Here is a 27,638-nt window from a genome sequence, read left to right on the forward strand (position 1 = left end):
AATGGTTTCCAGTCAGAACTTTTTACTGATTGGCCATGGTCCTTACAATTAAAATTGACCTAACTCATGTCAGCAAAACTTCCAAAGAATTACCCGATTTGTCACCCATCAGTAGTTTCCATAAACCCATTAGTCTTATTACCTCCTAAACATGATGACATCTTCCTATTAAAAATGATGGCCTTGCTGATTCAGCTACTGCTCTAGTCTGGGCTGGCAGCCACTAAACAATCAAAAGCCTATCACAGATATATCACACAGTTAATGGTTTTCGGAAAGAGTTTACTGACATCTATTAGTTGAAGACAAAGCAAACAACTGTACCGTCTTTTAAGAATGGCCCAAGAAATCATCAGCGCTGATTAGAGGCCTGGAGGTGCAGGTCACCCCTTCACAAATCCAGAGTCTGTTTGTGCTCGAGGTTTTGATGGAGGATATACTGAGGTTATTCAATGTGTCCATGTGGGTCTCCGCCAGGTTCTCAGCTTTCGTTCTGTCTCCCATTTTGGTATGTGGATTGGTTTATCTGAGCTACTGGGTGCAAATATGTGCATGGTGCTCTGCAATATGATAGTATGTGTTCAACATGTTAACATTCTTTTGGGATGGAAATTATGTTTACTATAGATGAATGAATAACCGCTGATTCAGCATTCGATTTGATTCTAATAATTATTACATCAGGATGAATTTCACTGTATAGTTATGAAGCAATACACAGACCACATGCCCACACTTGTTGTTTATGCAACACTTACGCAGCAATGTGATGATACTAACCTTATATTGGACAGTTGTACATACACCAATCAGGCATAATATTTTGACCTTATAACATTATGGCCAGTGATTGAATAACACCGATGGTCTCTTCATCATGGCACCTGTGGATTTGAGCGAGTTCGACGAGGGCCAAATTGTGACGTCTAGTCGATGTGATGATTTTAAGGAAGGAACAGTGGGGAACCGGCGACCAACACAATATTAAGCAGGTGGTCATAAAATTATGCCTGGTCGTCTTTATTACTTCACCTGTATATAAATTTCCCTTATGCATTAAGAGTTTAATGCAAAACTCAGCATATATTTTTTATTCAAACGTTTTGTATTCAGCCATTGAAAATATTCACTACGAGTAAACTTATAGAAGCGCAGAAGTATCCGGAGCTGAAACTCAGCCCTGTTTAAAATTCGACGCCTGTTGAGCTCCCACATGTCGCACTTTTCCGTTTCCTCCCTCGTGGCCACCTGTGCCACCAGGTAACCGCAGATCCCCTTCCTGTCAGAGGCCTTTTGGGAAAGAGCAGCTTTGGCAGGACCATATGTTTCTCCGGCTCCCTAGTGTCCTTCACATTCTATTTACTTCAGTACAAATCAATACAAGGGGACATAAAGCTGAACCCCCGGGGGCACACCCCTCCAAAGCACAGATTATATCTGGCAAGGGCAGAAAGGCCAGGGGAAAAGAAGGTGACGAACCACAGCCTCAGAAGATAGTGTTCAAGGTTTTCTTTTAGGAGAAGATTTGCAGAGATTCCTAAGCATTTTTAAGAGGTGGAGGTAAACCCATATTATACACTGATGCAAATTAGAATTGCATACTGATCTGGTAATTAAACAATAATCCAAGCAATATTTTTTTCTTTTCCTCGTCATACTGCTTTCAGAACACTTCTATCAAACTCAGTCCAAACCCCAGTAAGGCACATTTCAACACATCATTTCTCTTTACTGTAAAAACGATTTCCCTGAATATCCAAAGCCATATTTTTTTTTAGTTATGTTCAGTTTTTAGTTTTCGAAACATTTGTTTGAAATGTCATACAAAGATATTGCAGGCTGTTGCAATATAAGCTCAAGAGACAAAAACAAGTAAGACAGGCCCCCTAAAAAAAAAGGAACTATGACTTCGTGATGCTTAAGAAAAAAAATTCAGACAGTTGAAAAAGTAGACAAATAAAACTCTGACAGCCAAAGTCTGCCTAATCGATGGGTTTCACTACAGTACTGGTCAGACACATGGTCCCATTTGTTTCTTTGCAATAAACTCAGTAATGTTACAGTATGAAGATTCACTTTAAACAAACAAATATATAAATGTGCAGATGTTACACTTTATTTTCGATGAAAAATCTTCCATTAGCACGAATAACAGCTTTACACACACTCAGAATCTGGATAATTTTTTCTCCAAACAATCAGCTAAAGTGCTTTGCTATGCCTCTTGTAAAACTTGCTGAAGATTTTGATTTCTTTCTGACCTTGTGATCCAGTTCATCCCAGAGCAGTTCAATCGGATTTAGGTGCATTGACTGGGCAGGCCATTCTATGATGGAGAACACTCATCGATTGCTCTCTGAGCTTGGATGTATGAAAGTGTCCCCGTTAGCTGCAATACAGACAGAATTGCATGCTGCTTGAAGTGTGAAATAGTAATGTTGGTTCAGGATTCCTTCCACCCATAATAAGTCTCCAACTTTCAGAGCTCTAAAACAACCCCAAACTATGAAGCCTTCACCTCCATATTTGACTGTGGGGGTGAGGCAGTCTGCTAACGTATCTCCTTTTCTACATCTTACAGAAGTTCTTTTGTTAGAGCCAAACATGTCACATTCGGACTCCTGTCAACAGAACTACCATACAGTTGGTCACCGTGCAATTCCTGTTTTTTTTTTTTTTTTTGTCTTTTACGTAGTTCACTAGACATGCATGCGTTATAAAATCCATAGTCGTGGTTTTTCCAAACTGCTCTTTGTAGTCATGCTTTTTTTTTAATGTAAAAATGTCATTTTATTGATTTATTACGTATTATTTATTTTTTTCAATGCATCTTTGCATATTTTTTTGCAAATTTATTTGACAGATTTCCTTTCCTCAAATGATTAGCCTACATAATTTACTCAATAAATCCCTTAGTGAATAGAAATCAGAGCAAAAGAACATAGTCACATTATACTACCAAATGCAATCTTTCATGTTCAAGTACCACAGAAGGACCAGCTCTCTATTGGGGGGAAAGAACAGAAGTGCAGCTTGTGGCTATGGCGACTCGCCACGTTATGTTCCACAAATTACTAACAGGTTTCCTTACAAGAGAAAATCACATCCGGCATCAATGTTTAAGAAACGACACTTTCCGTTACCTGTGTTGCACTAATAGCTTTTATCAGGCATTCGCTGTAATATATATATATATATATATACACACACACACACACACACACACACACACACACACACACACAGTGGTATAAACCTTTTTTTTTTTTGCATGTTTGTCGCACTTTAATGTTTCAGATCATTAAACTAATTTAAATATTAGTAAAAGAGAACACAAGTGAACACAACATGCAGTTTTTAAATAAAGGTTTTTATTATTGAGGGAAAACAAAATCCAAAACTACATGGCCTTGTGTGAAAAAGGTGTTTGCTCCCCAAACCAAATAACTGGTTGAACAGCCTTTTTAAGGTCATGCCACAGCATCTCAATAGGATTCAGGTCAGGACTTTGACTGGGCCACTCCAAAGTCTTAATTTAGTTTTTCTTCAGGCATTAAGAGGTGGACTTTCTGGTGTGCTTTTGGATCATTGTCCTGCTACAGAACCCAAGTTCGCTTCAGCTTGAGGTCAGGAACAGATGGCTGGACTTTCTCAATGTTTCAATGGACATTCTCATTCTTCAGAATTCATGGCCATTTATCACAGGAAGTCTTCCAGGTCCTAAAGCAGCAAAACAGCCTCAGACCATCACACTACCACCACCATATTTTACTGTTGGTATGATGTTCCTTTTATGGCAGTCCACAGAGTATTTTCCCAAAAGTCTTGGGGGTTATAAAGATGTTTTCTGGCAAAACTGAGACGAGCATTTGTGTTCTTTTTGATCAGCAGCAGTTTTCATCTTGGAACTCTGCCATGAAAACTATATTTGTCCAGTCTCTTTCTTATAGTGGAGTCATGAACACTGACCTTAACTGAGGCAAGTGAGGCCTGCAGTTCTTTGGATGTTGTTGTGGGGTCTTTTGTGACCTCTTTGATGAGTCGTCGCTGTGCTCTTGGGGTAATTTTAGTCGTCTGGCCACTTCTGGGAAGGGTCTACACTGTTCCATGTTTTTGCCATTTGTGATAAACCACAGTTTTAACATGGGGGCAAACACTTTTTCACGGGGCATGTAGTTTTGGATTTTTTATCCCCTCAATAATAAAAACCTTCATTTAAAAACCTTTGTTGTGATTACTTGTGTTATCTTTTACTAATATTTAAATTAGTTTGATGATCTGAAACATTAAAGTGTGACCACTGTCCAGTCAAGTAAAGTTTACTTCTATTGCGCTTTTAATAACAGACATGAGCAGCCATGGTGACTGTGGAAAGGAAAAACTCGCTTAGATGTAATGAGGAAGAAACCTTGAGAGGAACCAGACTCAAAAGGGGAACCCATCCTCATTTGGGTGATATCACTTATCCATGTTATTATATCTTCTTAAGAGACAATACTAAAGAAATGAAACTTGGATATATTTTAGAGTAGTCAATATCCAGCTTGTATAGCAGTACAGATTTACTCTCCTCTGAAAATAACTCAATATACCGCCATTATTCTTAAAATAGCCGGCAATAAAAGTGAGTACACCCTGTAAGTGATAACAGCTGTAAGTTGTGTAACCATGTAAGGCCACATGTCTCACTAGTCATCATTTTCCTGTTTTTGTCTGCTTGACAATACAAATTTGTGCATTTTGTATTAGAGCAGTTAAAATTTGGTGCTTTCAGTACAATTCTCTCATACTGACCACTGGATGTTCACCTTGGCACCTTATGACAAAGACTCTGAGGATTTGAGAATTTAAATTGTTTCTCTCCACAAAGATGGCCGAGGCTATAAGAAGATCGAGAACACCCTGAAATGGAGTTACAGTACAGTGGCCAGGGTCATACAGAGGTTTTCCAAGAAGGGTTCCACTCGGAACAGACCTCGCAAGGGTCTATTAAAGAATTTAAGCCCTTGTGCGGTGCATCAGGTGCAGAATCTTCTTCTACAAGCAGACACTCAAGTGCTGCAGCATTGCTTTAGAGGTTGCAGAAGAAGTAGTTCCTCGTCAGTGCTCAGACCATATGCCGCACACTGCAACAAGTCGGTTTACATGGCCGTCATCCTAGAAGGAAGTGTCTACTGAAGCTGGTTTACAAAAAAGCCTGCAAACAGTTTGCTGCAGACAATCTGTCCAAGAGCATGAACTACTGGAACCATGTCCTGTGGTCTAATGAGACTAAGCTAAACTTGTTAGGCTCAGATGTTGTCCAGCATGTGTGGTGATGCCCTGGTGAGGAGAACCAAGAAAACTGTGTCTTGCCTACAGTCAAACATGGTGGTGGTAGCATCATGCTCTGGGGCTGCATGAGTGCTGCTGTTCATTAAGGGGAAACACGGATTCAAACGTGCTGTAACATTCTGAAGCAGACCATCCCTGGTCCAACATAATACCGACCCCACCTTTGGGGCATCCTCAAGTGGAAAGTGGAAAAGCACCGTGTCTCTAAAATCCAGCAGCTCTGTGATGTCATTATGGACCTGTGCAGCTCTGGTGAACTCCATGACCAGGAGGATTAAGGCAGTGCTGGATAACGATGGTGCTCACACAAAATATTGACACTTTGAACACAGTTTTGACATGTTCACTTAGGGTGTACTCACTTTTGTTGGCAGTTATTTAGACAATAATGGCTGCATGTTGAGTTATTTATTTTTTTTTTTACAGAAGAGTCAATCATTTTTATATATATATATATATAAATAAAGGGATGTATTGGTACACGGCTTCGGTTCAGTACACGTATACTGAATGAAATCCTTTTTATGTGTGCAACATTGTTACAATCCGAGTTCCATCACAAACGTATTAAGTGGTGGACTGCAAGTTTGTTTGGTCTCCACCTCACACTTTGAGTGCATTTTTTTTTTTTTTAACTATTATTACTTTAAAAACATACATAACAATGCCAGGGGTATTAATAAAATAAAAAAATAAATAAACTTGATTTAGCCCAGTGTCACTGTGGCTACTCTCTCGGTACTTACACATCTGTATTACTTAAATGGGGTCTAACAAAGATGTAAATGTAAACTACTTAATTTCATTGTTCCATTTATTTAATTTGATGTCAATTTAAATGAATTTAATATACATGATCTCAAACATGTAGCTGAATAAATGAACAGCAAATTGACTGCAAGAGCAAAGGTGTACAGCTCAATTTAATTTCCATCAACATCGAAACAAGTGCATGTATGAGATGATGCTCAGACATGTCTATTAGTCAAAACTGGCATGTAAACACCATCAAACAAATACATGCCGATACTATTAACCCCTCATGTTTTACCCTGTGCGATTTCAGCGGACTTACAAGATGTTTACTTGGCACCTTATGTATGATATAATCCTAAAAAAACGACAATAACGGATATCGGATCCTCCATGCAAGTTTATATGATGAAGACCCTCTAACAAAAAAAGCAACAATTATATATCTTTTTTTTTTTTTTAAACTCCAAAGCAATTCTTGTGAAGTAAAAAATATATTTTTAATCATTTGATTCCATCCTCCTATATGTGGTTTTAGAACCAGCATGGTAGCAGATTTTAATTGAAAAGTCTATCGGCCAGAATGCTGAAGTCAATCTGGTTCAAATGCAACTTAATCGGCCAACAGTGAAGACTTTTAGTGACGACATTTTGACCACCAATAGAAAAAGAGGACAAATAATGCGACTTCACATTCACGATCACATTAAACAAAGTCATTACATTTAAACTGCAGAATGACACAATATTGAAAATCCCAAATCCCAAAACTACGCATAAGTGCTTCAGTACAAAGTCAAAAGTCGGTTTTTTTCGGCCAATGGTCCGAGAGGACACTGTGTTTTTGGTGAGAAGGTGAAAAATTAGTTCCAAGTCATTACATGAGAAGATCACAGAGTGTGCTTTCGAATAGCGCAGCATCACTATAAAGGATTTAGATTTAGAGCTGAATTTGTAGCACATTCCATAGGTCATTTTAATCAGGGGTCGTCATTTCATGTCCACGAATTTCTCACGCTGTGTTTGGAAACGATCCAATAGACCCTGTGGATCTGTCGATATGCTCGCAGATGGGAGACGGAAAGCCTAATTAAATACTACAAATACTGGGAAATACTCGAAATACATTCTTGGATTCAAAGAAAAAGGAAAACACATTCCGAAAAGAAAAAAAACAAAACAGGTAAAGCTTTATTGTACAACGACCGGCCTTGGCTGTAGCATCGGCACACTTTGGAGGTTTTTACTTAGGGCCGAGCATGTCCTGGGGACGGACCCACTGCTCAAACTGCTCCTCTGTCAGATAGCCCAGCTTGATGGCGACTGCTTTTAGAGTCGAACCCTCTTTGTGTGCCGTCTTGGCGATTAGAGCGGCTTTGTCGTAGCCTGAAAAAGACACAAAGAGAGAAGAGAAAACAATCCTTAAAGAAAATCTTGAAAGCAAAACACAGCAGTCAAAATCACAAAAAACACCAACATATAACAGGATTTTCACGTCGTCTGAAAGGTCTGCTTCTTTTTTTTTTTTTCTTCCTCTGCAATTTGTGCGCCCCCCCCGATAACCGATATCTGCTGTAAACTGAAACAAAATGCAAAGCTAATGAACGTTTTTTTTTTTTTGCATAGACCCGTGCAAATATCCAGTAATAGTTGATTTAATAGTTGACTGATTAAATCAAACTTTGCTACAAGAAAACCTCCTGCCACGAGACAATGTTATAAATCATGCTGTTATATTCCACCGCCTAATTTGTAGAGAGTCATCGCTCTATACAAAATCACAGCAGAAACTGTTTTTTATTAAGGACATAAAAAGAAAATATAAAACAAAGCAAAATACATTTCTGCCAATGCAACACCTCAACCTACTTAATATATGAATAAAAGAAAACCATGGCGGCTAAGACACTATAAACAGCTATTAAATTGCGAAACAACACTAGTATTGAATCCATCTGCTCAAACTTCTTTCATTTATTTAATTTTCTCCGACTTAGTAAGCAAGTACATTTAAAAGAAAAAAAATTACTTACTGTTCCTTGTTTAATAGCTTGTGCTATTTGTGGTTCTTTGTTTGTTCGTTTTGACCTTAAACTTGTGTTTCATTACATTGGAGTCCACCGATTGGTGAGGGGGAAATGTGTGCGCTTTAGCTTTTTATCTTGAATTTATTCCCTTCTGGTAAAGTAGGATCCTGACTTTTGTGTAATCTCTGCTTAACTCTGTTGGTTACTATAGTTTTAGGCTGATGGTATTCCAAGTTGTGAACCAGTGATGATGCATTCTTTTGTTAGAGTCTTCAAAGCACTTTTGTACTGGATAAGGGCATCTGCTAAATGGCGTAAATGTAAATATAAGTGAGCAGGGAAGTACATGAAGTGCATAGTGCACATATGCAGGTTTGTTTCTGTTAAATATGTTAAGAAGCAACTGCCACCACATGAATCTTTGGTTTTGGGTATGGTTAAGAGAGTAGTGTCATTTAGGTGTGTGTTTTTTAATTTTTTTTATTAATTAATTAATGAAAAAATTGAGATTATGAGAAAGGGGATTAGTTAGATTTTTTTTCGCTTCTTCACCTTCTATAAATTAGCACCGCTCTTTTTCCTTTTTCTCCGTGTCCTGTTTTTCTGATTTGCTTTCTTGTATATTTGTAAATAATGTATATAGTTCCTTGCTCGCATCAGGCAGAACTTTTCAGAGTTAATCTACAGGGTTGTTCTGATATTATTAATCTCACAGATTATGGATGGTAAGATTACGGTAACGGTGCCTCAGCAGAAAAGTTAACGATGTGATGCACCGATTAAAAAAAAGGGTGTGCATGGGATACAAGTTGGAATTTGCATTGCGGTGCATTGCTTTTACCATACGGTATATAGATTAACATGGCAGAGGTAGAGCTGCATCTTCCCAGTGACAGAACAGGAAAAGAACATCTGGTTTTATGTAATCTTTTTTTAATTTGTTTGTGAAAGGGCCATGCATTTAAAGTCAGAAGGCACTATCAGGAGTACTATCTGTGCCATATTAAATTGCATAGCATAATTTTTTCCACTGCATCGTATTGCATTTAAATGCATAATGGTAAATCATATCACAATCACCTCCGTCTAGACTGCGACGTGAAAATGGTGTTTTCAAATTTATCGACTTTGGAAAACGTTTTTCAAAAAAACTACGTTTTCATTGACTAAAAAACAACGCCTCAGTGTGGACGGAGGGCCAAAACAGAGAGCAAAAATAATCGTTTTCAAACCAAAACGTATTGGTGTAGACATGGCCTGAATCAGGCAGCAATAACAGCCCTTTGAACGATCGTGTTAAACGTCTCCATCCACACAACTCAAATACTAATCACCTCATTAATGCCTGCCTGCTCCTAAAACCAATTACTCCACAGGAGTAGAATCGGGTTTTAGTTCACGTGCTTTATTTAAGTAGGTGGAAAAGTCATGTTCAACAGTCTGATCCCTAAACCTGAGGTGTCTGAAATCATCTGCTACATCCTGGCAGAAAGTCCAACCTAGCACCTGATAATTGACGGTATGCCAAGAGCAACTTATTAAACTGGTGGAATCAGTGGTTTACCTTGACTGAAAACAAAGAAATGAAGAGAGGCAATGTGTCACTTCTCTATTTGCAAGTCTGATGTTGGTCCTGAGTAGGTGTCACTGCCTACTAAACTGAGTGGATATTAGCTGCTTAAATTAACACACACATACACACACACACACACACAGGTCTTAAACTGCACTGTTCTCAGAAGCTCTGCACACTATTCTGATGCATAATGATTGGGGTGTAACGATACAAGTATTCGTATCAAAGCGACTATCGGTACAAGACTTTCAATACGGTGCACGTGTACCAAATGCAATTCTTGTTTTACGTGCGGAACATAGTTAAAATATGAGTTCCCTCACAAACATTAAGTGCTGAACCATAAGTTTTAGTCTTCGTCTCTTATCACTGTGGCTACTCGATCCGTACCGGAAACACGATTTGTTCTGTGCATACGCGAAATCACCGCCACTTCCCGCCAACACAAATGTTTTTACGTTTTATTCATGTACAGCTTCAAGAATTTCTCTTAAAAAGGAGAAATTCCTGACAGTTACACATATTGACGAAGTGAATAAATTAATTTCTGGATAGATTGAATTATTTAATGGATTAATGGAATTTATTAATAATTCAATTGAGTCAAAAAGTAAATAACTATCCTGTGTTTCTCTTTAAAATGCAAAAATGTGTTAAAGTACGCCAAAATTTTATTCATTTATTCAATCAAATTATTTAGTGCCAATTTACTCGATTAAACAATCAAATCAATACATTTTCAAATTGCATTAATTTGATTTATTCTGTTTGGTTTTAAGATTTTCTTTTTTATTATTTCAACCAATTAGGCATTTTTCTTTTTTTTTTTTTTAAGTTGTTTTAAAAAGATTTTACTCTTGATTTTCACAAATGTTAATAATAAACAATGTTAATAAAAAAGAAAACTACAAGCAATTTTATGTCTTGCATTTCCTTCCCCCTTAAAGTACTAAAACAATCGATCCGATATACATACCAAACTGTAAATCTACCTCTAATAAATGATCCATACGAATCTGTAGAATAAGTTAATTGGAATGTTCGTTCCAGTTAATTACAATGTACTACATTCTCCAGATCTACTTTTTAAAGCACATTTACAATCCATGTTTTCTAAAACACGTTGTTAAGCCGATAGTGAAAAAAATAAGGCAACATTATGTTGAAAAACTGCCAATTTAATGTTGTGCAAAGACCATAAACAAGTCATTGCCTACTTGCATCCAAAAAATGTGAAAATTTCATCAAATTGATTTGCTCAACTTGGAGCTTCCTTTGTTGGTGTTTTCTGGCAGCCATGAGCACAAGCTTGTGGGCTCCTGACAATGAGATCAATATGTGCTTTTGGAACTTCCGATTTCAGCTCTATAACAGCACAACCTTTCTGGTGCACACGTATCTACATCTTGCCCAGATAAAATTACCTCAGTTCCGACCTCAGAGAAGCAACTGTTGCTGCTCGTCAAACCAGTATGGGTTATAAGACCATAACTAAACAATCTGACCAATCGTCACTATTCTAATTTAATAAAGACTGTTAATGAAACAGTCAGTGTTAATGTTGATACCAGGTAGGTATGTTTTTTTATTGTTTATTAAAAGGGTGACCAGAAAGAGAGATCTGTGCATAAACTAATGCACTTAAACACTAATGAACTAAAGCAATGCTGAAACGGGGGATGTGGACCAATAATACTGCAAAATGATGCGAGTCTGAAATACTGGCTTAAGTTATTGTTGCTGAAGGTAGTTTTAGGGTCAATTTTAGGGTGTACTTATGTAATCAAATTGATTTCTAAATGCCGGTCGTCTTTTTGAGAAAAATAACTATGAAAGGTTTGTCACCACCTGCGTGTACTTTTTACCATAATGGCGAAAAGTCTGACCAAAACATGTAATTTATTAACTTGCTTAGGATTTCTAGAAATGTAATTGGTTGAAGACATCAAGACAAGACAATGGACATGATGGCAACCTTTTGGTAAAAGTGTTGAATTTGTAAAAAATTTTAATTAAAATTTGGAAATTGGAATTAGTACATTTGGAAATTGGTCAATTTGGTAAAATTGGAATCGTATCTTTAATGGATATAATTTTCTTAGTTGAACTTGAACATGTGAGTGGGATGTATGGACCAGAGAAGCAGATTTCCATTCAGTACAGGATGTCTGCCTTATTAGTGTCTGTTAATTATTTATTTTTTAAATAAATTTTTAAGAATTAAAGCATTTCTCCAATCCCTGTGTTTTATTTTCTGAACAGGCGGAAATAAACAGTAGGTGTGATTGACACTAGTGATATCATTAGGCAGATTAAGGTCTGAAGGTTGTGTAGGTGAATGATGGGTTGTATAACAGTCCTCCACCTCTGTTCAGTTTTGGGCACTTCCAGCTGTCTTTTGCTACACAGTTGTGTCGTTTAGGTGTAGGAAGCCCGGATATGACAGTTTAAGTGACAGCTTAAGTGTTTTTCACACTCTGTTTTGTTTTGTGTCAGCAAGTTGTGGCCAATAATTCAGCTGCGAGATGCCTGGTGTCCTAACACCACACATAAATCTTATTTGAACCTGGTGAGAGACTGTATTTCTCTCCGTATTCAACTCGAATGAAAATATATATTGAAATAGCAGCAGAGTTGTGCTATTTCAGTCATATTGACAACACCTGGATTTCAGATTCAGAAAAAAACTGAATGTATTATCTGTGCACGCTAAATTAATCCAACTTGTAAAAACCATTGTCAAGCAGAAATAGTCTTGAGCATTTGTACTGATTGGCCAGGCAGAGCGACCGAGCTGGGAAGAATGTGCTGCAAGTTAGAGCAATAAATGATGGAGATGGAAATGTGTTGACTAGTGAGGAGAGTGTGTTGAGAAGATGGAAAGAGCATTTTGAGCAGCTGATGAATGAGAAAAATAAGCGAGAGAGAGCGAGAGAGAAGGGGGGGGGTTGGAAGGTGTGGAGATGGTAATGCAGGAACTGGATAGGATTAGTAAGGAGGAAGTAAGAGCTGCGATTAAGAGGATGAAGAGTGGAAAGTCGGTAGGAACAGATGACATACTGGTAGAAGCATGGAGATATTTAGGAGAGATGACAGTGGAGTTTTTAACTGGATGGTTTAACAAGATTTTGGAAGGTGAGAAGATGCCTGAGGAATGGAGAAGGAGTGTGCTGGTACCAATCTTTAAGAATAAGGGAGATGTGCAGACCTGCAGTAACTACAGGGGAATTAAGTTGATCAGTCACACCATGAAGTTATGGGAAAGAGTAGTGGAAGCCAGGCTGAGAGAAGAGGTGACCATCTGTGAGCAACAGTATGATTTTATGACAAGGAAGAGCACCACAGATGCCTTATTTGCTTTGAGAATGTTGATGGAGAAGTATAGAGAAGGTCAGAAGGAGTTGCATTGTGAATTTGTGGATTTAAAGAAAGCGTATGACAGAGTGCCGAGAGAGGAGATGTGGTATTGTATGAGAAAGTCAGGTGTGTCAGAGTATGTGAGGGTGGTGCAGGACATGTATGAGGACAGTGTGACAGCAGTGAAGTGTGCAGTAGAAACAACAGACTGGTTCAAGGTGGAGGTTGGACTGCATCAAGGATCAGCTCTGAGCCCTTTCCTGTTTGTAGTGGTGATAGACAAGTAGACAGACAAGGTCAGACAGGAGTCTCTGTGGACTATGATGTTTGCAGATGATATTGTTATTTGTGATGAGAGTAGGGAGCAGGTTGAGAAGAGCCTGGAGAGGTGGAGGTACACGCTGGAGCGAATGGGAATGAAAGTCAGTAGAAATAAGACAGAGTACACGTGTGTGAATGAGAAGGAGGGCAGTGGAGTGGTGCGGTTGCAGGGAGAAGAGGTGGAGAAGGTGGAGGAGTTCAGGTACCTGGAGTCAACAGTGCAAAGTAATAAAGTATGTGTTAGAGAAGTGAAGAAAAGAATGCAGGCAGGGTGGAGTGGGTGGAGAAGAGTGACAGGAGTGATTTGTGATAGAAGGGTATCTGCAAGTAAAAGGGGAAAGTTTATTGGACTGGTGAGACCTGTGATGTTGTATGGTTTAGAGACAGTGGCATTGAGTAAAAGACAATAGGTGGAGCAGGAGGTAGCAGAGCTGAAGATGTTGAGGTTTTAGTTGGGAGTGACGATGGACAGGATTAAAAATGAGTTTATTAGAGGGACAGCGCATGTAGGACGTTTTGGAGACAAAGTGAGAGAGGAGCGATCGAGATGGTTTGGAAATGTGCAAAGACATGAGGTATATTGGTAGAAGAATGCTGATAATGGAGCCACCAGGAGGGAAGAGGTTTATGGATGTTTGCCCCGTCCTGATTTTATTAGATTTTTTGCATGTTTGTCACACTGTAATGTTTCAGATCATCAAACTAATTCAAATATTAGTAAAAAATAAGTGAACACGACATGCAGTTTTTAAATGAAGGTTTAATTATTGAGGGAAAACAAAATCCAAAACTACATGGCCCTGTGTGAAAAAAGGTTTGCCCCCTAAACCTAACTGGTTGGGCCACCCTTAGCAGCAACAACTGCAATCAAGCATTTGTAAAAACTTGTAATGAGTCTGTTACAGCGCTGTGGAGGAATTTTGGTCACTCGTCTATGCAGAATTGTTGTAATTCAGCCACATTGGACGGTTTTCCAGCATGAACTGCCTTTTTAAGGTTATGCCACAGCATCTCAATAGGATTCAGGTCAGGACTTTGACTAGGCCACTCCAAAGTCTTCATATTGTTTTTCTTCAGCTATTCAGAGGTGGACTTGCTGGTGTGTTTTGGATCATTGTCCTGCTACAGAACCCAAGTTCACTTCAGCTTGAGGTCAGGAACAGATGGCTGGACTTTCTCCTTCAGGATTTTTTTGTAAACAGCAGAATTCATGGTTCCATTTATCACAGCAAGTCTTCCAGGTTTTAAACCAGCAAAACAGCCCCAGACCATCACACTACCACCACCATATTTTACTGTTGGTATGATGTTTTCTTTCTGAAATGCGGTGTTACTTTTATGCCTGACATAATGGGACACACACCTTCCAAAAAGTTCAACTTTTGTCTCGTCAGTCCAGAGTATTTTCCCAAAAGTCTTGGAAGTCATCAAGATGTTTTCTGGCAAAACCGAGACAAACCTTTATGTTATTTTTGATCAGCCGTGGTTTTCGTCATGGAACTCTGCCATGCAGACCATTTTTGTCCAGTCTCTTTCTTATGGTGGAGTCATGAACACTGACCTTAACTAAGGCAAGTGAGGCCTTCAGTTCTTCAGATGTTGTTGTGGGGTCTTTTGTGACCTCTTGGAGGAGTCGTCGCTGTGCTCTTGGGGTAATTTTGGTCGGCCGGTCACTCCTGGGAAGGTTCTCCACTGTTCCATGTTTTTGTCATTTGTGAATAATGGCTCTCACTGTGGTTTGCTGGAGTCCCACAGCTTTAGAAATGGCTTTATAACCTTTTCCAGACTGATAGATCTCAATTACTTCCTTTCTCATTTGTTTCTGAATTTCTTTGGATCTCAGCATGATGTTTAGCTTTTGGGGATCTTTTGGTCTACTTCACTTTGTCAGGCAGGTCCTATTTAAGAGATTTCTTGATTGTGAACAAGTGTAGCAGTAATCAGGCCTGGGTGTGGCGAGAGAAATTCAACTCAGGTGTGATAAACCACCGTTTTAACACTTTTTCACACAGGGCCATGTACTTTTGGATTTTGTTTACATTAATAATAAAAACCTTCATTTATAAACTGCATGTTGTCTTCACTTGTGTTATCTTTTACTAATATTTATAATATTGAGAGAGAGAGAGAGAGAGAGAGAGAGAGAGACAGAGAGAGACACAAGTGATGTACAATGTAATTAACAGTGCTAGTGAAGGAGCGCCCTCTGCTGTGGTGATAATGTACTTGCCTATGTGAGGGTTGAGAGCAGTGACGAGCATCAGAGACTCGTTCATCAGTTTGTTGATTCGATCCGTGTTGGCCTGAATTCCAGCCACGCAGTTTTTCGTGAAGGAAACCGAAGCGTCGCCTAGCAACCGGGCGGAGTTCAGCACATTCTTAATCTGTCCAGGGAGACCAGAGACAAAAAATAATAATAAAGTTAAAATCCTGAGGATTACAAGCCTTCAAATGTGTCTGGCTTCCTATGTTTGAAAAACTGAGGCAAATAGAAAAGGCCCAGTTGTATTTCTATTGTTTTAAAGCTGTAGTTATGAACCACTTTACTTTTCTAATAACCTGCTAAATACAGGTTTTAAATACATAAATAATATATGAGGGATTATGAAGAAAACCCCAGGATTTACTACATTAAAAAAGATTATATGATATTATAATAGAAAACCAGAAGTAGAATCTAAATGAGATAAAAAAACACTAGTATGGCACAACAGGCCAATAAATGTAAATAAAGGTCTAAAATTTTTAAGCGTAGACTTTACAACCGATAAAGTAATAGTGAGGTTTAAGTAACAAAACTGGACATGACAAATAAAAAACATGGGGAGAGGCTTTAATGGGGCATCATTAAAAAGAGGAGGGAAAAAAAACACCCTAACACATTATAAAATGTGACTATTCTCTGCCTTTAACAGCAAAAGAAATACACTACATGTATAAAAGTATTGAGCCACATGACTTTTCCACCTGTGTTTATTCCCTAAACTGTTACCACAAACCTGAAGGCACACACACTTGTATATGATGTCTTTGGATGTGGTACCATTACATTGAACCTTCACTTGAATGTGACCCACACCTCCTGATTATTATTATTTTTATACTTGGAAAAAAATACACAAAAATGCCAGGGGTCTAAAGACCTGGAGTTAGCGGCACTGTGGCTACTCGCGTCGTACTGGAAATACGTTTTGTTGTGTGCCGAAATTTTGTCGCGTTGTAAAACACAGATTTCGTTTTGCGTGTGTGCGCGAAATTGATGCCACTGCTTCCTGCCATCGCCGACATTTCCTCTGTGTTTTATGTACAGCTTCTAGAATTTCTCTTAAAAGAAGAAAATCCTGACGATTCTGCATATCGAGGGAGTGATTGAATGAAGGATGGAAGGAATGAACACGTTTGTTAAAGTCTTCTGAAATAAGTAGAACATTTTGTAGAATTTTGTGTACCGTTACACCTCTAATTATAACATGTAGTACCTTATACAACACAATACTTTCTTTTTTTTTTCTTTTTCTGAAAGCTGCAGAGGTCGCAGTCTTCTGAGAGACAATTAAACCCTACAGCCTGATTATCTTGTATGTTAAATGGGACCGAAGGTGTTATAGAAGGCAAAGCTTCTAAATTAAATATCAGAGACACCGAGAACTGAGATTTTTCTCCTCTGGTGTCTCACGCATCACTGACATTATTCCAAGTCATGGAATACTAAATGAACTAAATCTAGCATTACCATTTAGATGTTTAGAAATGTTCTGATTTAGAAACATATCTTCAGAAATATTTCCAAGGTTTGGCTAATGCTCTGGATTTTTATTTTAATGCATTTTATCTATGGTACTACAGTGAAAATGTGTGTTATTTTATCATTTACAGATCAGATATTTATATATATAATTCGCAGATCTATTGATCAGACCTTTCAAATGAATTGAATCGCATAAATAAAAATATATACAACAGCAACACGCTAAGATCATTTATGAAGCACTGAAAAATAAAATTGCAGCACGAGTGTATGGAGGAAGATACTAACGATCATCGGCTTGAATACGTTCAGCTCAAAGTGCCCGTTGCTGCCTCCGATTGTGACAGCTACGTGGTTCCCCATCACCTGAGCGGCCACCATGGTCATGGCCTCGCACTGTGTGGGATTCACTTTACCTGTTTCACACACACACACACACACACACACACACACACACACACACACACACACACACACACACACACACACACACACACACACACACACACACACACACACACACACACACACGAATTAGCACCTGGAACATTTGTAACCTTCCACCATGCGTATATTCTCTCTCTAAGTCTCCAAGTGTAAATAAGTCAATTTTAATGAATTAATATTATAATAAATAAATTAATAAATACTGCATCAATTAATAAATGCTTGAAATCAACTCATTTCCATATGTAAAACCACATTGTGAAGAATTCCTATTGTATTTTAATGAAGACAAAAAGAAAGATAAAAGAAAAGAAAAAAATCAATGATTTTTTATAATCTTTATTCTGAGCCGCTGTGACTTACTGTAAAAGCGAGCCACAGCCAGCATTGTGTAAGGTGTTAAAAAATTCTATGAATACATTGTAGAGGTCGACCGAGTCATCAAATTGGTTAATTAATCGGCTCCGTTATTTGATTGCGGGAACCAAAATCCACACTGATAGTTTTTCCGGGTTGCGTTTGTTGCTGGAGCTTCTAAAAAGATCAACTGTTATTATACAGTACAAGAGCAGCCTCTGTTTGTTGAAGTGTCTTTTTTTTATTTTATTCATATTTGATCTTATTTTCCACAATATTTATAAATATAATTATCTACCCATTTATTTCATTTTGCACATTTTCATGATTACATGAACAGTTTTTTTTATTTTATTTAGTAATAAAGTTCAGTAATATTTTGCATGAATGGTTGTTTATTTGTTGCCAATTTGCCACTGATGGACCCCTTAAACAAGGACCTTAACCCTCAACTGTTAGTTGTGTAAATAGAATAATTGTAAGCCGCTCTGAATAAGGGCATATGATAAGTGATGCAAATGTAAATACATACTAATAAATGCCATTAAACAGCTGCAATGAGTTAAAACTTCTCGAATAAATGACATTTAGTTAATCAAAAATCTATGTTACAGATTATGAAATCTAAAACAGCGAGAAGTTCAGGTCTAAATGTGTGTGCTAACTGAATGCTGTGAAGCAAATGAAGATCTTCCTGAGACTCTCTCACTTACTGCCTTTAGAGTGCTGCATTCTGTGGGGGTCAGAAGTCATACAGTGTCTAAAAGAAGATGTGAAACTTTAGAGAGAGTAATTTCAACTGTACAGAAGAGCAGAATCAGCTGTACTGCTCTCTCTCACACATGCTTCTCCTCCAGCTGGCTATTTTGTTGATAGACACTTCAAAGCAAAGCACTTTAAATGTATCCCTCTCTGGACAAAGAAGTCTGCTAAAAAGCAGTAAATGTTCGATTGCACGGACTTCTGATTTTTGCATTTGCACTATTATAACTTTGTAATTTATGTATTGTGTCTTTGCCTGTTTACATCATGGGCTGCTTGGAAGATTCAGAGTATGAATTTGATTGTATGGTGTAACAGACTGTTTCCTATATGACCAGCTTGAAAACTGGTATTTTCTAAATATAATAATAAACGTGAATCCACTGTGTTGTTTTTTGGTTATTTTGCTCGCTTGGGGGTTTGAATTTAGCAGTAATGTATTATGTAGCGGCCGGAGCCCCTTTAAGAAGGTAGCGGATGGAGGTAAGACATGACCAAGGCATCATGACATGCATCAAGAGTGAGTCATAGACAGATGTGGTGAAGAGAATCCGGTCATTTTCCAAAATAAAATATCGTTCAGAATCAGATAATAAATAAAACGGAAATAATGTTAGTTATGTATTCTTTCTGTGCGGCCCAGTACCTATTGACCCACGGACCAGTGCCGGTCCACGGCCCAGGGGGTGGGGACCACTGCTATACATGACAAAAAAACTCTAATCTTTTAACTGAATACCATTAGCACTAAAAACCTATAAGTAACTTAATGTAAATAAATAAATTATAATACTAAATAAATACAAAACAATACAATTTAATATATACTAGTTTTGTACTAAATATATACATAAACAATGATATTTTTTTTTAAACCTTAAAAATATAATTGTTAAATTACATTAATTATTTAACAAGTGAAAACATTTTTTTGTTCAATTAATTTTCAGGATTTTTTGCATATATGTTGGAGCACATGCTCTGCCTTCCTCGATAGATCCTACAGAAGATCTTAAAGGATAACACTCAACCTTGAAATTCTCTAAATTAACATATTATATTAATAATATAATTATATTATATAAAAATTCATGTTTTTTGATATAATAGTAGGACTCATGCTGCTGTCACTCACCAGGCATGATGCTGGAGCCAGGCTCGTTCTCAGGCAGGATGAGCTCACCAAGGCCTGAGCGAGGCCCAGAACCAAGAAAGCGGATGTCGTTGGCGATCTTCATCATGCTGACGGCTACGGTGTTTAAAGCTCCACTCAGCTCCACCAGAGCATCATGGGCTGCCAGAGCCTCGAATTTATTTGGAGCGGTCACAAAGGGCAGGCCTGCAAATGATCAGGCAACACCATCCAGTTTCTTATACACTATTTGTCACACTGCAAAGAAAAAAAATGCATTCCTGCATTTCTCTTAATGACAAAATCCAAAAGTGGCTCTGATAGAAATCAGTCCATATAAAAGGTCATGTTGTAAGTACAAACAGATTGTACGTGATAAATGCTGTGCAGCCACTCTGGGATTTTGTGTCATGCATGTCAGAATAATGTATTTTCTATACGGCAAATCTTTTAGAACAGACATGCTCATACAAGATCATCTGAAATCACCAGAAATAATTTTGTAAGACGTTCTAAGAAATGTGCAGCTCAGCTATGAAACCGACACAATACTTGAGGGCATTCGTGCTTATTTGTTGTTTTTCTCCAGGATCTTGTAACATTTGAGCTAATGTGTCTATAGAAGTGTGTGCACGTATGTGCGTGAGAGACCTGTGAGAGCTGAGACTCTGTCAGCTACTTTCTCCGCAAAGCCGATGCGAGTGTTCAATCCTGTGCCCACTGCAGTGCCACCTGCTGCCAGTTCATACACACGGGGCATCGCAGTCTTCACTCGTTCTATACTGTATTTCACCTGCTGCACGTATCCTCCAAACTCCTAAACACACACACACTTTTTTATATTATATTATATTTATATATATATATATATATATATATATATATATATATATATATATATATATATTTATATATATATATATATATATATATATATATATATATATATATATATATTTATACATATATATATACTTAAATCCCCTTTCTAAACAATAGCTATATTTATAACAAGGAATGCTAATATTTGTCTTCTTATTTCATCCACTACTTCTGCATTTACTATATATTACAGTTTTACATATATTACAATTTCAGACCCCTCCATGATTTCTAAGTGGGAGAACTTGCAAAATAGCAGGGTGTTCAAATACTTATTTTCCTCACTGTATATAGTTTGTTATATAGTATCTTTTAACAAGATGATATTGCCCTGACCTCATCAACAATACCAAGGACCCACCATAATCTCTTCTCTGCCTGCATAAGCAGGAACATTATATTAATGTAAACCTCACAATGTTATTTCATATGTGTGAGATTAATTCAAACAACAAAGACTGCTATATGCAACTCTGGACATATCTGGAAAATATCATTTGAAATGCCCCACTTTTAAATACGCTGCACAAATAAATACAAAATACTGAGACAATAAGGGTGACTGGTACTGAATCTGAAAACGACAATTTATACGTATATACGTCTGGAAGAATACAAAATAATTTACACTGATCATCTGATTCAAAAGTTTACATGGGGATGTTACGGGAAAAAATGCAGAAGATTCTGTATATTCAGTTCCTGGAGGGTGGCAATGGGTCTGACTAAAAAAACCTGAATTTAATAATTAAGGGGTGTCCCAATTCATTTGTCCATATAATGTACAGTGCATCCGGAAATTATTCACAAACTGAGCGATCGGGGGAGAAGGACCTTCCAGAACAACAACCATCTCTGTATTCCACCATTCAGGTCTGTATGGTAGAGTGGTCAGACAGAAGCCACTTCTCAGTAAAAGGCACATGACAGCCCACCTGGAGGCACCTGAAGGACTCTCAGACCATAAGAAATAAATATTTAACTCTTTGGCCTGAATGCCAACTGTCAGAAAACCAGGCACCACTCATCACCTGGCCAACATCATCCCTACAGTGAAGCATGGTGGTGGCACCATCATGCTGTGGGGATGTTTATCAGTAGCAGGAACTGGGAGACTAGTCAGGATCGAGGGAAAGATGAATGCAGCATTGACCAGAGGTATCCTTGATGAAAACCTGCTCCAGAGCGCTTTGGACCTCAAACTGGGGAGACGACCAACAGGACAACGATCCTCAGCACACAACCAAGACACAACCAACAAAGCAGTGGTTACTGGACAACTCCGTGAATGTCCTTGAGAGTCTCAGCCAGAGCCCAGATTAAACCCTATTGAACATCTCTGGAAAGATCAGAAAATGGCAGCGCACTGACACTCCCATCAAACCTGGTGGAGTTTGAGGGGTTCTGCAAAGAAGAATGGGAGAAACTGCCCAAAAATAGGTGTTAGCATCAAACTCAAAAAGACTTGAGATTATAATTGGTGCTAAAGGATCTTCAACAAAGTATGAATCAAAAGCTGTGAATACTAGAGTACGTGATATTTTTTTTAATTATAAATTTGCAAAGGTTTCAAATAAACTTTTACAGTGCCATTATGGGGAATTGTTTGCAAAAGTTGAGGAACAAATTGAATTTAATTCATTTCAGAATAAAGCTGTGGAAAAAGCGCTGTAAATTCTTTCCAGATGTCTTTTCGCATTGATATTTATTTTACCTGTCCGAGGGACAGAGGCACGGCGTCCTGCGTGTGCGTTCGGCCGATTTTGATGATGTCTTTAAACTCCTCGGCCTTGGCAGCGAGAGCGTCGTGGAGTTGCTGCAAACCGGGCAGGAGAACCTCGTGCACTTCTTTTGCTGCAGCAATGTGCATGGCAGTGGGGAACGTGTCGTTTGAGCTCTGAAACATGTGCACACACAAATGTACAAGTGAATGGAATAATCTGTAAAAACAGTGGAGAAAAAAAAAAAAAGCAAACTTTTTTTAATTTAATATACAATTTCTTTATAAATTTCAAAACGTATCAGCAAACATATTTCTAAATTAATACATGTTCAAGTAAATTATGTATGAGGTGTGAAATAATAATAATTATTATAGCAACTTTAATACACAAGATTCAGCTCGAATAACTTCATAGTGGAAAAAATTTAATAAAGTAAGAAAAAAAAATTATAATAAATGTAACAAATAAAATATTAAAACCGAGCTTGGATTATGTGAGGTCATTTGTACCGACACTTTTTTTATGTAGTCACCTGACTCTTGTTGACGTGGTCATTGGGATGGACGGGGTCTTTGCTGCCTAGTTTGCCTCCGAGGATCTCTATGGCCCGGTTGCTGATCACCTCGTTGACGTTCATGTTGGTCTGTGTTCCTGAGCCCGTCTGCCACACCACCAGGGGGAAGTGCTCGTCCAGCTTCCCAGCAGACACCTGGGCATGAAGGGACAATCTGAGCTTAAGATACCTTAAGATATCTTATCAACTTTTATTTTTTTTTGCAAGCTGGTCAGCAATAACATGAGCATGCAGCAAGAAGTGAAATCTTATATACAGAACAACGATAATCATAAATCACTTAAGGATGTAGAGTTGTAGAAAAATCAACTATACAGTGATGTAATGCAATTTACTAAGAGTTACTAAGACCCTGAAATGTTTAATTCCTCTTGGACATTTGTTTAAAAATAATTAAAGAAACCTAAAATCAGATTTTTCAGCCATTTATAGCATGTAAAAAGTGCAAAAACAATCGAGTTCTTGTTAGCACTTATGTTACAGCAGCTATAAAGAATAGTAGTATTCTGCTTTTCTTTATATAACGTTACAATGTGGTTGTGTAGTACACATCGCACATTACCATTAGTGCATGTTGACTGTGGTATGCTATATTTGCACTGTAGTGCTTGTGCAGATTGAGTGCTTGTGCAAAATGTTCATACACAATGTGAATCACACACCTCTTGTGTCTTAAATACATATTTTGCATCAAAAATTATTGCATCTAATACAGTAGTAGGATCTGTGCAATAGAATGAATATGTAGTGTTGTTAGCTGTGAGCTTTTACAGTACCTCATTTGCAGCCTGCACAATGGCATCAGCGATCTTGGTGTCCAGGCCGTAGTCCTTATTCACCTCAGCAGCTGCTCTCTTCAGAATGCCAAATGCTTTAATCACCTGAATCTAAAACAATCAATCGCACATGTGCAAACACACACACACACACACACACACACACACACAGGGATACAAGTAAAAGTGACCATTATACCTGGACACATTCATGTTGTGTCTACAAATACACACTCTGTAAATATTTAATTAGTGACCGCATGCAGTGTTTTGACTCTGTAGTTCAGTATGTGTGGCAACTTTCATTTTCACCTCAATTTCTCTTCCGGGGAAAAAAAAAAAAAATCATGTTTTTACACCTTGATCCGGTTGTTGTATAGATACACTTTATGAACAAAGGTTTTGTTACCACAAAACATAATATTATAATAATAAGATGAAAGACATAATATAAGATGAAAAAGCTGGATTTATTTGCCTCGATGCTTTTTTTTTTTTAGTCCATTTAACTAACCACGGCGCACTGTGTTTCCCCACGGACCAAAATTACTGACGCACCGCACGCTAAACGGGGTAACACAGCAACCGCTGTAGAATGAAAACGGAGGAACGGAGAGAAAACAGCGAGGAAAGAGGAGAAAATTTCGGCCAAACAAAAAAAATGCAAGAAAGTTTGGTATAATTTTAAATGAGTTTAAAGCTTGCAAAAAAAAATATGCAGATTTAGTGCGTGGAAATTTCAGGCAGATTTTCCTAAAACAAGAAAACCACATGGAGATACTGTGTGAGATTTAATATGGAATGGTCAATGGAATAATCGTTAGGACGTGCGATTACTAAAATAATCGATAGCAGCAGCGCCAGTAAATATTAATCTTTTCTACAGATTAGAGCGAATTTTATCCCCAAAACAGCACTTTTGTGGTATATAAATAATAATAATAAATCAAAAAAACAAACAAACAAAAAAAACAAGAACACTGTGTGACCCGAGTTCCACAAAAAGGTTTGATACTCATTAGGTGACAAAACATCTAATTGTTTTTCAAATTTTATTTTTTTTTTCTGCATTAGGCATGAATTTCACAAGCACAAATGTATTCGAGGTGCCAGATTTACATTTCTCCGTTTTGAGTGTGGGATACAGACGCCCCTGACACTTGTTCATTGGTTATACATACACCTGCTTCGATTGGTTAAAGTACTGTGAACATTAAGGAAAAAATAAAATAAATCTCATGCTCTTTATATGTGGAACTCAATTGGAAAAAAAGTAGTGTAAGTGAGTATGTGACACTCATGTAACAGTTACTGTGGATTACAGATTCTTTTTTTATTACAGGTTGGATGATTTTTTTTATTTCTTATACACTAATATTGTTTGAGGGTGGATTAAAAAAAAATTATAATAAAAATCATTAAATGAAAAATTAATTCCTAGACTTTGTATATTTTGTGTAAATATTCAGAAATGATCATTTCTATTATTATACTTTTCTGTTAAGCAATATTACAGATTTTACACCTGAAGGTTAAAACTTCTGATATTTCATTTTTCTATCACTTCAGGTTTTTATACTAATAAAAAAAAATCTGATGCAATATTTAAACAATTAAAAATTCACCCGTACAATTTTGAATAATGAAAAAAGGGAGATTTTTTTTTTTCTTGAATTATGAAAATATGAAAATAATTCATGCATGACAGTTACCGTCACTTTACGACTTACCGGCATCCTCTCCGTCACGCCGCCGATTTTAAAGTTCATGGTGGACCGCACGGTTTGGGCTCCGTAGTATTTATCGCTGGGCACTTTCAGCTCACCGAAGGTGTCCTTCTCGATTCTGTAAGACTCCGAACTTGCCTAAGGACCAGATTAAAAAAAAGATTAGGTCGCTTTGGAGGTAGCAAGAGATATAAAGAAACTGCTGGATCTCAAAATCGCTTAATGCTTCTAATGTAAGTGCATTATGAGATATAAAACAAATAATCTACCTCTGTGTTTATATCTTACTGACACTTTGATTATACTGCAAACGTTTTCTCGCTTACCTTCTTTCCACCTAAAGCTTAATCATGTAATTAACTCCTTGGAAACCAGTGATTCTTCCCCTTCCTTCTTCACAGACCTGCCTGATTCATTCTAACACCCTACCTCTAGATGGAATCCTTTTCCAGTGGAGACCACTCGCTGATGGTTCCCCATGAACAGTCTACAGATTCATGAAGTTACTGTGGAGGATTCAACTGAAGGATAGAGGTCAACCGATACCGCTAGCTAGGTTGGATCGTACTTGCCGATAACTGATTAATCAACTGATAGATACCAGATAAAACAACAAACCCTCCATGGAAAAGAGTACTGAAATTTATTACTAAAATAAATAAACAGTACTGAATCATGAGAATGTGCTTAAGAAAATAAATGTGAATATATATTCATTAATAAATATCATATCATTAAAACATTATAAATAATAAATATAATATAGCACTCGCCATGCAGTGATTCGCCACAAGAGGCCGCTCTTGTAACTATCGTTCAGGATTTTTAGGTTCAGCAATTAATTTAATCAACAAAACTGACTAATCAATCGACCTCTACTGAAGAACCATGAAGATGGATATGGACTGTAATTAATAAAAATCTGATACAATGGCTTGTGGCTGCAATTTCTATAAACAGCTTTGCATTCAATGAACAGGTGATAACCCCAGCAATGATGAATCTATAATGAATTTTTAATTAAATGCATTTGGTGTCACCCAGAAGAGGATTTTGAGTCTGGTTCCTCTCAAGGTTTTTTCCACACACCACCTCAGGGAGATGTTTTTCAGGAAGAAGTTTTTTTCCTTTTCCTTGGCTCACTCATTAGGGATAAACTTATAGGCACTAAAATATAAATTAGAATTAAATCTGTATCTCTGTAAATGTTTATTGTTAAAAGTGCTCTACAAGTAAAGCTGAATTTTCCTGAATTTAAATGCATTAGAAAAAAAAATAAAAAAATGTTTGCACGATTGCAGATTGATTTATTTGTTTACTTTTCAATGCATTTGAACTTTTATTACTAAAATGGCAACATTTTATTCTTTAATACAATAAACAGTGTTGTTGCTTTGCCCTAATAAATCCAGCTGCAGCTAAACTCTGACCTTGGGCCAAAGTTTCCCAAAAGCTCAACGTCACGTGGCAAATTCACACTTTAATGTAAATAAAAGAATAATAAAAATATCTCCATCATTCAATCTATAATGAAATAAATTCACCCTAATTTCTAATACATTCAATTCCCTAATCAGATATTTGCCCGTTTTCGGCTAATCCCACCCCCTGTACGATGATTGGCTAACACCGGTTTCAATACGCAACCCGATTGGTTGATCTCAGAATGTCGTTGCGTGATAGCCAATCCTGGAGTAGAAGGCGGGACTTGTATGAAACAAGTATGGTTGCTAATATCATGTATGCTAGGCTAGGAAATAGGAAAAAGGTCAACCGGAGTAATGCAGACACCCGGGTTAGTGATGGAACTGTGCGGAAAATGGGAGCTCACCATCCTGATGCAGCTGAGCGACAATCCCGGTGTGCGGCGGTGGAGTTTATGGGCAGGGCAGCGTGACACGGCCGCCGTGTGGCCGGTAAATCGCTGCAGGTTTCTGAGCGCGGTGCGGTACATGGCGGCGTCCGGGTCGAGCTCTGACACAGGGGCGGAACCAATGTGAGCCAACCAGCACGGATATATTGAAGAGGGCGGACACATTTAGTTGCGACACCGAAAGTGTGCGTCTCAAATCGGCTCGGGTTTCTGTCTCCATTGTGGACGTTGTGGTCAATACTTGAGTTATATACATAAAAATGAAATA

At 37.7% G+C, this 27,638-nt stretch overlaps 1 protein-coding gene across 1 annotated transcript; it reads right to left on the bottom strand.

Moving 5' to 3' along the window:
- Nucleotides 1-7,257: 7,257 nt before the first annotated feature.
- fh (fumarate hydratase) lies at nt 7,258-27,550 on the bottom strand. The gene is made up of 10 exons (XM_046854490.1): nt 27,329-27,550; nt 25,501-25,635; nt 23,771-23,881; nt 22,953-23,129; nt 22,411-22,593; nt 20,466-20,631; nt 19,818-20,021; nt 17,405-17,532; nt 15,599-15,752; nt 7,258-7,473 (listed from the first exon to the last, which is right to left on the bottom strand). Exons 1-10 carry the CDS (start codon nt 27,533-27,535, stop codon nt 7,331-7,333), a joined length of 1,608 nt encoding a protein of 535 aa, XP_046710446.1. The 5' UTR covers nt 27,536-27,550; the 3' UTR covers nt 7,258-7,330.
- Between the last annotated feature and the right edge of the window lie 88 nt (nt 27,551-27,638).

This window comes from Silurus meridionalis, chromosome 7, assembly GCF_014805685.1.
Source record: "Silurus meridionalis isolate SWU-2019-XX chromosome 7, ASM1480568v1, whole genome shotgun sequence".
Classification (NCBI taxonomy): Eukaryota; Metazoa; Chordata; class Actinopteri; order Siluriformes; family Siluridae; genus Silurus; species Silurus meridionalis.